The sequence below is a fragment of the Mustela erminea genome, chromosome 20, assembly GCF_009829155.1.
Source record: "Mustela erminea isolate mMusErm1 chromosome 20, mMusErm1.Pri, whole genome shotgun sequence".
In the NCBI taxonomy this organism is placed as follows: domain Eukaryota; kingdom Metazoa; phylum Chordata; class Mammalia; order Carnivora; family Mustelidae; genus Mustela; species Mustela erminea.
The window spans coordinates 20103310-20115886 of record NC_045633.1 but is presented as its reverse complement, the minus strand read 5'-3'; the positions used below and the strand labels follow the sequence as shown (position 1 = coordinate 20115886).

Genomic DNA, 12577 nt, shown 5'->3' with positions numbered 1-12577 from the left:
CACAAGTAGGGAGAGAGAGGAGGAAGCAGGCTCCCTGCTGAGCAGAGAGCCCCGATGCGGGGCTCGATCCCAGGACCCTGGGATCATGACCTGAGCCGAAGGCAGAGGCCACCCAGGTGCCCCAGTATGACCTCTTCTTGACTAATTTCATTTACAAGGATCTATTTCCAGATAAGGTCACATTCAGAGAAACTAGGTAGGACACATGAATTCTGTTGGTGTTGGGGGAGACGGGGATTGGCACACAACTAAACCCATAAAAATGTGTTCTAGAAACAGCAAGCCTGGTGTGGCTGGAGCAGAGTGAAGGTGGCTGGCAGCAGAGATTGCCTGGGGGCCTGGTGGGCTGCAGTGTGGAGTGTGGGACATGTTCTGGGCATCTAGGCCTGCTCTGAGTATGTCATTTCATCTGGGGAGCAGGAGAGACTGTAGAATAATTCGAGGGAGTGCAGAAACTCGGGGGCAGTGTGGCCATGGGCGAGAAGGAGCTGATGGACTGAGGGTAGAGAAGGGGGAAATCGTCACTGCTCAGCCGTGGGTTTAACGCCTGGCTGTTTCCCAGCTGCCCAGAAGAACAAAGCCTTCCTGAGGGAATGGGGACTGTGCCACGCTGGGATTCAAATCCAGGTTTACCAGTTTTCACTGTGTGACCTTGGGTAAGTTACTTAGCCTCTCTGCATTTCAATTCTTTCATTTGTCAAATGGGGATGCCATCCCATTTCACAGATGAGGAAACAGAGACTCACAAGGCCACTCATTGAGAAAGTAGCGGAGACATGAACTGAGCCTGTTGATTCTGAAACATGCACCCCTTTCTCTCTGTCTGCTTTCAGAAAATGTCAGCATCCCTCCTCCTATCACGGAGGTGAGCCCAAGCCGGCCCCTCTGGCTCCCTCCAGCCTTTAGTGAGAAGGCGATTACTCAGATACGGCTGCTAGGGAACTGTCTGCAGTTCTTGCAAACCCGTGTTCTGTTGTCGTTTGAGCCTTGTTGCCTGGAGAATGAAAATTCTGGTTGCGTTAAATGAGCCAGGCTCTGCATTAAGTAGCCAACCTGGTTTCACACTCTGGGAGGCAAACTTGGTATGTACCCACTTTCTGGATGGTGAATGAGGCTTAGAGGAGGAAAGCACTTGCCTCTGTTGGGAGGAGGTGGAGCTGGGCCTCACACCCCCTTGGCTGGCCACCACCACGGGATCCACCCACTCTGCGGTGCAGTTCCACGTCCTCAGTGGGCAAATACCAGCTCGAGGTGCCCTCTCCGCTGGAGAACAAGGGCTCCTTATTCCAACCCTGCCGTGTCTGCTCTGTCTGTACAAGGCAACCAGGCTCAACATATGGCAGGAAGACACACTGGGCTGGCCTTGTGGGGCCTGGGGTGACATCAAGGGCACCGGGCGCCGTTCCATTTCTTCTTGCCCCTCCCCCGCTCTGCCCTTCGGAGCTGGGAGGAGCCCTGAGGGATGGGGGAGGAGGTGCTGTCCTCAGATGCCGGCACTATTTTTGGAGCTGCTTTGATCCCGATTGCCTGGCACGTGGGCTGTGACAGGCGCTTGGAGCCGACCCCACTTGGATACAGTCAGCCATGGATGCGGGCTTACCCCACAGTGGCTCTTGCCCTGGCATTTCCGGAACTGGGCACAGACTCCCATCCTCCAGTCTGGATGCCTTTTATTTCTTTTACTTCCCTAACTGCCAGGGCTGAAACCTCCAGGACAATGTCCAGCAGACTTTGCCAGAGGGGACATCCTTGCCTTGCTCCTCATCTCAGAGGGGAAAGTATTCCGTCTTTTAGCAAATAGTATGATTTATCAGGTTGGGGACTTTCCCTTCTAGTTTTCGTTTGTTCCGTGCTTTTGTCGTGAAGAGGTGTTGGATTCTATCAAGAGGTTTTTTTTTTTTCCCTGAAAGATGCCTTCTTTTAAAATGCCCCAGGCAACCCACGCTTCCTTCTGAGGATGAAATCTTAAATGCAGAGCCAAGGAGTGATTTGTTAAATCATTGTTTGTGCACTTGTGTGTTAGTCTGTGAAACAGGTATTAAAATGATGTTTTGTTGGTCAAACAGCAGTGGTCACTGCTCTTAGGCCAGGAATTCAAGTTTCTGCTCTTGTTTTGTTTTTTAATTTTTTTTATCTTCCAAAAATTTTTTAAATTTTTTATAAACATATATGTATTTTTATCCCCAGGGGTACAGGTCTGTGAATCGCCAGGTTTACACACTTCACAGCACTCACCATAGCACATACCCTCCCCAGTGTCCATAGCCTCACCCTCCTCTCCCATTTTTTTAAGTTTTTATCTTTTTTTTTTTTTTTAATAAGTTCATCTGCCAGGTAAGCAGGTTTTTTTTTTTTTTTTTTTTTAAGATTTTCTTTATCTATTTGACAGACAGAGATCACAAGTAGGCAGAGAGGCAGGCAGAGAGAGAGGGAGAGGGAAGCAGGCTCCCTGCTGAGCAGAGAGTCGGATGTGGGGCTCGATCAGAGGACCCTGGATTCATGACCTGAGCCGAAGGCAGAGGCTTTAACCCACTGAGCCACCCAGGCGCCCGTGTTATCTTTTTTTTTTTTTTTTTTTAAGATTTTATTTATGCGACAGAGAGAGAGAGACAGCGAGAAAGAGAGAACACAACCAGGGGGAGTCGGAGAGGGAGAAGCAGGCTTCCCACTGAGCAGGGAGCCCCATATGGGGCCTATCCCAGGACTCTGGGATCATGACCTGAGCTGAAAGGAAAGGCAGACGCTGCTTAAGGACTGAAGCCCCCAAGCGCCCCGCGTTTCTGCTCTAGTAAATGAGACAACAGCCCAGCAGGAGGGAGGAGGGTCGAGCTCCAGGCCTCAGCAGCGCGCTCTGGGCCCCTCTGGGGCCACCAGCCCCCTTGGCGCTCACTCCCGCTCTGCCTCCAGGCCTATGAGAAGCGCTTCCCCACCTGCCCGCAGATCCCCGTCTTCCTGGGCAGCGAGGTCCTGCGCGAGTCCCGCAGCCCCGATGGGGCGATCCACGTGGTGGAGCGGAGCTGCCGGCTGCGCGTGGAGGCCCCACGGCTGCTGCGGAAGGTGAGCGAGGGAGGAAGGGTCCCAGGGGCTGGGGGAGGGGCGCAGAGGAGAGTTCTGGGATGGGGGACGTGGGGGCGGGTTCAGGTGGTGGACGGAGTTTGTGGGAGTGTAGGTGCCAGTACAGGGCGTCCTGGGGCAGTAGGGTCTGGGTTGAGGTAGGACCTCAAGGACCTAGGAAGGACCAAGGCCTAGGGGCTGACTGATGGGCTGGGAACTAGGGCTGGTGGGTAGGCGCCGGGGGTCTGAGGGTCTGGGGGTGGAGGTCCAGCTGGTGGGGCGAGGCCAGGTCTCCGCGAATCTCCATGTCCTGCAGGCGCCTGTCATTACCCTTCCCTTGCAGATTGCCGGCGTTGAGCACGTGGTCTTCGTGCAGAGAAACGTGTTGAACTGGAGGGAGAGGACGCTCCTCATCGAAGCCCACAACGAGACCTTCGCCAGCCGAGTCGTGGTCAATGAGAACTGCAGCTACACAGTGAGCCTGTGTCCTGCCCCTCCCCCTTGCACCAGCTCAGCACAGCCCTTCCTCTGCCGAGGGGCCTGTCCTTTACAAGACGCGGGGCTCCCGTCTGCAATTCAGATGCACAGCTGATGCTTGGTTGTTTGTTTAAGTAGTGGCAAGTATTGCTTGGGACACTTAACAAAATATTATTCATTGTTTATCTGAAATTCAAAAGTGGCATCCTGTATTTTGCTGGCGAAACCTGGCAACCTGCCTCCCTCTTCCTCTTTTTTTTTTTTTTTTAAAGATTTTATTTATTTAGTTGACAGAGAGAGAGAGATCACAAGCAGGCAGAGAGGCAGGCAGAGAGAGAGGGGGAAGCAGGCTCCCCACTGAGCAGAGAGCCCAGGACCCCTGAGATCTTGACCCCAGCCAAGGCAGAGGCTTAATCCACCGTGGCACCCAGGTGCCAACCCCCCTTCCTCTTCTCTCTCTCCTTTCCTTCCTCCAAGAAATGCACCCTCATTTACAGTTTCTCCATCTGTTTTTAAGTGGGGTTAATGCACCTACCGCATGGATTGTGTTGAGGATTAAAGGAAATAAATTATCCAAACCCCTTAGAAGAGTACCTGGCACATACCAAGCCCCGTAGGTGTGTTATCTTGTAATATAATTAAGGGTCGTTCGTATTATTCTTCAGTACACACTGACTGGGTCCCTACTATGCGCCAGGGCACCTGGTGGTGGACTAGTCCGCTTGACCGTTGGGCTCACAAAAACTCCCATTCCAATGGGAGACAGACAAGGGAAAAAGTCAACATAGACTTACAACGTTGTCACAAGTGCTAAGAAGGGATCCAGGAGGCAGGATGACGGAAGGGAAGGGGAGAGGCACTCTCTTACGTCCCAGTGTCCCTTGGGCCTCTCTGAGGAGGAAGCTGAGAGCTGACAGATGAGAGGGCTGGAAACAGAGTTCTGGGGCAGGAACAGCATATGTGAAGAGCCTGGAGTGGTTGAGTAAAGTCTGGGGATAGGGGCCTCCAGAGGGGGGAGGGAGGGAGGAGTCTGGGGGCGTTTGCTGGGATGCAGCCCAGCTCTGCCACTTTCTTGCTGAGTGATGTTGGGCAAGTTGGTTTCCCCGCCCCCCAGGCTGCCCCTAAGGTTTCTGCCAGGGAAACCTGCCTTATCTGGTGCTGGCAGGAGCAAATGAGATTTTGTAGGTAAAGCCCCCTTAGCCTCTGCTAGATTCCAAATGGTGGTTTTCATGATGATAAGTCCGACATCGTAACTATAGTGCATTACAGGTGTTTCGGGGGGAGCCTCCTCTGTAGAAGGGCACTGCCTTGTTCATCAGACTGGTCCCCAGCGCTTGGCGTGGTGCCTTGTAGCCAGGAGGTATCCAGTAAATGCCCATTGCTTTTTCCTTCCACATTTTCAAATCCTCTTGGGGCCCCCTGGAAACTGGGCCCAGGGTGTTCAGATGCTTACCTGTAGGAAAGTGTGGGTGGCAGTTTTTTATGAATCGTTTTTAGTACGCTCTTTCTCAGAGTGAGTTCGGCCCACAGCTGAATCAGCATCACCAAGGCTGCTTGGGAAATGCAGGTTTCCAGGCCCTGCCCTGGACCCATTCAGCCCAGACAGCTGCATGTTTAGCAGACTCCCTGCTCATGTTTCTGCCCACGGAAGTCTCACAAGTACTAAGCCTGGGCCTGCGCAGTCGCTGTGTCAACAAAGTTTGCATATATATATATATTCTTTAAATAATACATATATATATAACACATACTTTAAAATACATACCTAAAATATATACTAATTATGTTTAACTTGCTTTATATAATTAAATATTAAATATATTACTCATTTAAAGATATCATTCTGTAACAGATTTTTTTTTTTTTAAGATTTTATTTATTTAACAGACAGAGATCACAAGTAGGCAGAGAAGCAGGCAGAGAGGTAGGAGGAAGCAGGCTCCCTGCTGAGCGGAGAGCCCGATGCGGGCTTGATCCCAGGACCCTGGGATCATGACCTGAGCCGAAGGCAGAGGCTTTAACCCACTGAGCCACCCAGGTGCCCCTCTGTAACAGATTTTAAGGGAGAGGCATGCACATACCAGACCCACTTTCTCCCATCCCCTCCTGAGAAGGCTCTTTGTTCTTTAACACTTTGCATTGTTCTCTGAGCGAGGCTGCTGCCCCTCCCCCTGCCCTAGGTGCTCTACCCCCCCAGGTGCTGTCTACTATATGCTCTGGCTGGGCCCACAACACCAAGGGGGCGGGGCATGGTATCCCCACTCTGGGACCTTATCATCACCCCTGCCTGGCTTTCAGGTCCACCCTGAGAATGAAGAGTGGACTTGCTTTGAGCAGTCAGCCTCGCTTGACATCCGGTCCTTCTTTGGCTTCGAAAGTGCCCTGGAGAAGATCGCCATGAAGCAGTACACAGCCAACGTCAAGAGGGTAAGAGGCGGGCTCCTGGGTCGTCACAAGGAGGAAGGTACAGAGACCTCAGAGCCAGCCATCCTGGTTCAAAACCAGCTCTGCCACCCGACAACCCAAGTAACATCGGGCAAGATAGATCCTTAACTTCCTTGGCCTCAGGCTTCTCATCCATAGAATGGGTATCCTAATAATGCCCGTAACACACAAATAATGAATGGAAACCACCCGGCCGGGAATGGAGGCACCATAATCATTATCCTGAAGCTCCGTGATATTTGGGGCTTGTGCAGTGAACTCTGGACAGAGGAAGGGCTTTCTCTGGTGCTTTGCCCCAGTTGATTGCTGCGTAAAGATCTCAGACCCATCCCTTAGGAGACGGGTAATGAAACAGATGAAATTCATTTTAACGGTATATTTTATCCAACGTATTATCCAGAGAAAACTTATTAATGAACTCTCTTATGTTTTTTTGTTCCACACTAACTCTTGGATTTCCAGTTTGTATTTGACACTTGCGGCACATCTCTATTCGGACCGGCCACATTGCAACTGCTCGATAGCCACGCGTCAGGGTCGGGACGGCAGCCAGTGGGGGTAACACCCAGGCTGATGGGCTCACCTGCCCTGGTGCTCATGTGCCTCTGATCTCTCTGGCTTCCAGGGGAAGGAGGTGATTGAGCATTACCTGAACGAGCTCATCTCGCAGGGCACCTCTCACATTCCCCGCTGGACGCCTGCCCCCGTCCGAGAGGAGGACGCCCGCTCTCAGGCTGGCCCGAGGGATGCTGGCTCCCTGCAGGCTGACAGGCCCGGCAGCACCCCAGGCCCTGCTCCTGAGACGGTTCTTACCGAGGGTAGGTCCCTGCGGCGGATGCCAGCTGGCCAGGTCTCTGCCTTTGGCCACCCCTCCTTCCCCCTGCCAGCCACCCAGTCCCCGGAAACCTGCTTAGGGTTTGCTCACTCTTTGGGAGGAGAACTGCTGCGGGTCCCCTTGGGAACAGGTCTGGGACCTGGAATGAGTCAGCTTCCTCCCTTTCCCGAAGCTTCACCCTCTCTCCCTTTCCGGCCCAAGAGCCAGAACTGGTTTATTTCTAAATCAGGAATTGACCTGATCTGGTGCCTCAGGGCTGCCCTTTTTTCCTTTTGTTGTTGTTGTTGTTTTTTACTATTTTTAATTATATGAGTAAGGCATGAGGATGGTAGGGAAAAAACCTCAAATTTCTTGGAAGATGTAAATTAGGAAGTAAGACTCCTTTCTTCTCCCTTGAGGCCATAATAGTTTTGTGCTCATAATTCCTGAAACTATCTAGGCATTTATACGTACATAATATGTATACACACACGCATACACAGGCAAGCAGACGTGTTTAACTTATACGTTGAATGAGTGAGAGCATGTTACACATTCTACAGGATGTTTTGCTTATTTTCAATTCCTGATGTTGCTTGAACAGTTTTCTGGATCATTGTTTCTGTCTCAGCACCTTGCAGTATTTTACGGTGTAGTTGGGCCCTACCATAACTTAACTTATTAATAAACACGTATTGATTATTTATTATTTTTAGTTAATTTAGCTTATCTTCTATTAATGGATATTTAGGTTTCTGGTTTTTAATTTTTTTCCACTTAAAAATATGAATAATATATCTTTCTACTTAAGGTTGTTTTTATATTTATATGAGTGTATAGGTAGCGTACTTTTTTTTTTTTTAATTTCCAGAGAGAGAGAGAGAGAGAATACAAGCAGGGGGAGCAGCAGACAGAGGGAGAAGTAGGCTCCATGCTGAGTAGGGAACCCAATGTGGGGCCCCCATCCCAGGATCCTGGCATCATGACCTGAGCCGAAGGCAGATGTTTAACGACTGAGCCCCCCAGGCATCCCATAGCATAAATTTTTTTAAGTTGAATTGTTGCGTCAAAGGTTATATGTGACAAAATTTTGGCTGATTTACCAATTAGGCCTACAAAGACATTGTACTAATCAATGCTCCCCCCAAAAGGGCAGAGCTATGTCTATTTCTGACCTCACTCCAGTTCCCCATGAGACTGTGCCTGGGTGGCTCTGTTGGTTAAGTGTCTGCCTTCCACTCGGGTCATGATCCCGGGGTCCTGGGTTCGAGACCTAAGTTGGGCTCCCTGCTCAGTGAGGGAGTCTTCTTCTTCCTCTCCCTCTGCTTCTCCCTCTGCCTCTCCTTCTGTTTCTCCCTCTGACTCTCCACCCCTCCCTGCTCGTGTACTCTCTCTCTAATAAATAAATACAATCTTTAAAAAAATATGAACTGAAAGCAAACAGCAATCACTGGTAGACGAGTGGGGCCAAATATTATTTTCTTGTTCTTAGTGACTCTGTATTGCTTTTTTGTGAATCTCTGTTCTTGTACTTTTTAATTTTCCTATTTGCCCATTGATTTCTTACTGCTTTGTAAGAGCTCTTTGTACTGAAGGCAATTAGCCCTTTGTCATATTTTAAACTTATGTTGACATGGGAAATGTTCACAATATAATGTTAAAATTAAAAAAAAAAATCCCTAGGACTCAAAATTACACATACTAAATGAATTCAGTTTTAACCATATGCATTTGTGCTCACGAAGATTCGGTCTTTCCTTGGGGGCCACTGAACCCTAGGGCTTGGCTTTCTTTGATATATGCCATGTAACCAATAATGTATCTGGGGCAGTGTTTAGGCAGAACAAAATTCATTCACTCAACAAACATTTACTCTGTACCAATTGTATATGCACTAGCTGGCTACTGGGGTATATGCACTTCTAAAATATTTTAAAAATTAAATTTTTGCCCCTTCTTGTGCACATTGTCTGGTGGTCATGCCCTGTGCCCGCCTCATTTTGCACCAGGCTTTTCCTCCCTTGTCCGTCTGTGCTGTCCGGCAGCAGGGCTGGTGTTCAGGATGGCTGGCAAGAGGCAGAGTCAAGCCCCTTCCACCCGGCCCTGAATCACTGGGCCTTTGTGCTCAGGAGAAAGGGGCCTTCACAGCTGCCCAGAGGCCGGAAGGATGCTGGTATCTCCTGCCTCCCTTGTGCTTTCTCCCTCATCCTCTCCAAGCCCCTTTCTCATCTCCAGCCTCTCTGAGGCTCCCCCACCCCACACCACCAGCATCTCTCCTGCTTCTGTTTACCCAGATGCCTTTTGACCTCCAGCCTGGACTGTTTTTATTTTAGAGGGAACCATTGGGTCCTGCTGCTGCTTGTGCACACATCCCACTTGTTTTCTTATTGCGCACACAGAGAACGGGCTGTGCCCGTGGGGGCTGATCTTGTGGACCGCCTACCCGCTGCTGAGATGCTCGCATGCTAATGTCCGTGCCAGCATCTGCCGCCCCAGCAGTTAGGACTGGGCACCAGCACCTCAGGTTGGAGCCCAGCCTCTAAATGCCTGAACATGCTGACCCCAAACAGCCCAGTCACGCAACTGGACAGGACTGAACACTGGGAATGATCTGTGCAACTCCCGGGCTGTATTTTGGGGTCAGGGCTCTGTCTATGAAAAGCCTGAAACCCACAAGGGGGCCGGGAGGTGGGAAGGCAAAAGGAACTGTACCTACGGACCATCTCTTTTATGATGGAGCACTACATGCTTTTGTTGCTACTTAACCTCTCTTGACCTCAGTTTTGTCTTCTGTGAAGTGGGGACAGTAGTGCCCCTGCCTCACAGGGGTGCTGGGAGAGCTCCCTGAGATGACGCATGTCTGGAAACAATGAGCACATGTTGTTAATAATCTTCAGAGGGCAGGACAGCTCCGGGTGTGTGTGTGTGTATGTGTGTGGGAATTATCTGGATTTCCAAGGGTCAAAGGACAGACACATCACCTGCCACAGTGAGATCCAGGCTGGCCCCACCATGAGTTTTTATAACCTTCTTGGAAATGGGTTGGCAAGACCAGAGGATGTGGACCCCCCATGGCTGTTCTTTGGTGAAAGGGCCACTGTACCCAATGCTTCTGATCCGAGGTGGCCAGTGAGGCGTGGGTTCCAGAAAGAGTAGACAACGTGGAGAAGATTGCCTGGTCCTGAACTCCCCCATCTTCTCCCACAGGGGACAAGCTGGATGCAGACTACATTCAAAGGTACCTGGGCCATCTCACACCCGTGCAGGAGAGCTGCCTGATCCGGCTTCGGCACTGGCTGCAGGAGACCCACAAAGGCAAGGTGGGTGCAGAACTGGGGTCTAACAGAGCCCGTCAATGATAGCTACTCACTTCAGGCCCTGGTGGCAGAAGGGTCGGGTAAACAGGCTGATGTCATTAGCAATCCTGGAAACTTCTATTTTACCTTCCTTCTTTTTTTTCTAATTTAAATTCAACTTAACGTATACTGTATTATTAGTTTCAGAGGTAGAATTCAGTGATTCATCAGTTGCATACGACCTCCACTGCTCATTATTTCAGGCCCCCTCCTTAAATGCCCATTTCCCAGTTATCCCCCACCAACTCCCCTATTTAGCCTCCTTTTTATTATGTATTGTCTCATCTATGTAAAACACATTTGCTGTGTGTACCGCTGATCACATCCTCTGCACTGTTGACATTTGAGGCTGGACAGTTCTTTATGGGCTGGACAGTTCTTTAGGGGGGATGTCTTGTACACTGCTGAGTGCTGGCTGCACCGGAAGGTAACAGGAGCTCTTCTCCCCCAGCTGCAACCCCAGACTCTAAGCCCTATCCCATGAATGTCCATCATTCTTGTAGGTCCCAAGCATGGACTTGACCTTCAGCTCTGCTGAATAAGAACGTCCAGCTTGCCCTTCCTTCCTATCCCCTCCCCAGGCTGGGCAGGGCAGACGAGGGAGACAGAGGGGCAGACAAGGGAGTTTATTTTCATGTTGGGCTGTGCTTTAACCTATCTGCCTGTTTTCTCATCTGTAAAGGCGGATAATGCTGGCAGATGCCATCTGGACTGAATGACAAGGGACAAGGCATGTTAAGTGCCCAGAGTTGTGTCTGGCTCAGGATCAAAACTCAGGCAAGGGGAGCTTTCAGTGGGGCTGGCTTTCCCTTGCCTGTTGATATTTGCCCAAGGAAAGGAAGGAGAGCTGGCAGGGTCTTCGCTTGTCCCCTCGGCCTCTCAGTTAGACTCTGGGTTCTGTGTGGTAGGAATGCACCTTGAGTCAAGGCAAACAATAAGGAGAGGAGTGTTTATTGGCCCATAGAACTGTTGAGTGGGCTGTATTAATTTTCTAGGGCTGCTGAAAGAAAATGCCACAAACGGAGGGGCTTGAAACAACAGAAACGTATTTTTCACAGTTCTGGAGGCCAGGAGTCTGAAACCCAGGCGCGGGCAGGATTGATTCCTTCTGAAGGCTCCGCGGGAGGATCTGGGCGGTGCCTCCTTCCTCCTGGCTTCTGGCGGCTGCTGCCGGTCCTCGGCTTGTAGACGTGGCGCTGCCGTCTCTGCCTCCATCATCGTCCTGTGGCCTTCCTCCCCCTGTGTGTCCTGTGTCTATGTCCCAACTCCCTTCCTGGAGTGGGGCCTACCTATGCCAGTGCGACCTCATTTTAGCTAATTATATCAGTATAGACTCGTTCCCAAATAACGTCCTATTCTGAGGTTTTGGGTGGATATGAATTTTGAAGGGACATCACTCAGCCTCGCCCCGGGGGCCATGCAACCTGTCTCAGGGATGTCCCGAACCAGGGCTCACATGCCATTGGGACGGCTGAGCTCTTGTATCTTGTATCTGTATCTTGTATCTTGTATCTGTTTGCTTCTGTTTCATCCCCATCGGACTTCCTTCCCTGGTGAGCTTGGAGCTGTGGCTGCCCGTGGCTTGTAGACTCACCTTTTGCCACTGCAGAGAAAGGGGTTCACGACCCATTCTTCTGATTTAAGTTGTCTACGTGCCCTATTGGGCTCTGCCACCCCTGAGGCCCTGGGAGTGGCGTGCTGATTGGCAACACCAGCTAAAACCAGGATTGGTGCTGGGAAGTGGGGAAGCAAAGCAGCTCCCCCAAAGAAAAGAGGTATGTGGAGAAGGAGGAAGGTCAGGCAGCCAAAACTCGCAGATTTTCCCTATAGCTCACCCCTAGACTGTGTCATGGTTTAGTGTATGGTCCTCTTCCCAGCTACATATTTTGCAGAGGAGACCGGAAACGCACTCTCTATAATTTTGTCCATGGGTTAGGGAATACCGTTCTACGCGCTTTCTCCTTCTCTCAGATTCCCAAAGATGAGCATATCCTCCGGTTCCTGCGGGCCCGTGACTTCCACCTGGACAAGGCCCGAGAGATGCTGTGCCAGTCCTTGAGCTGGAGAAAGCAGCACCAGGTGGATCTCCTCCTCCAGACGTGGCAACCGCCTGCCCTCCTGGAGGAATTCTATGCAGGGGGCTGGCACTACCAGGACATAGGTGCGTCCCTTTACCTCCATAATGCAAAGCATCGTACAACTTCGGTCACTGTCAAAGGTGCTTTAAAGGTCGCGTTTCAGGTTGGCCTCTTATTATTTTTCCTTTTGACTCTTCTGGGTATCTGGAGATGCCCTTGGGGTTCACCCAGCCATGAGGAAAGTAGGGCCGGGCATTTTGGGCTCGAAGCACTATTTCTTACTCAGGGGCAGCCTTAGCCCACCTTGCTTTTTTTTTTTTTTAAGATTTTATTTATTTATTTGACAGACAGAT

At 50.6% G+C, this 12577-nt stretch overlaps 1 protein-coding gene across 1 annotated transcript in view; it reads left to right on the top strand.

Moving 5' to 3' along the window:
• Positions 1 to 12577, top strand: part of SEC14L5 (SEC14 like lipid binding 5) — a 41593-nt gene that overhangs the window by 11991 nt on the left and 17025 nt on the right. The window contains exons 3-8 of the mRNA XM_032328264.1: positions 2908 to 3057; positions 3398 to 3529; positions 5830 to 5958; positions 6602 to 6794; positions 9998 to 10110; positions 12118 to 12307. Coding sequence (XP_032184155.1) covers positions 2908 to 3057; positions 3398 to 3529; positions 5830 to 5958; positions 6602 to 6794; positions 9998 to 10110; positions 12118 to 12307 — 907 coding nt within the window. The remainder of the gene's footprint in view (positions 1 to 2907; positions 3058 to 3397; positions 3530 to 5829; positions 5959 to 6601; positions 6795 to 9997; positions 10111 to 12117; positions 12308 to 12577) is intronic.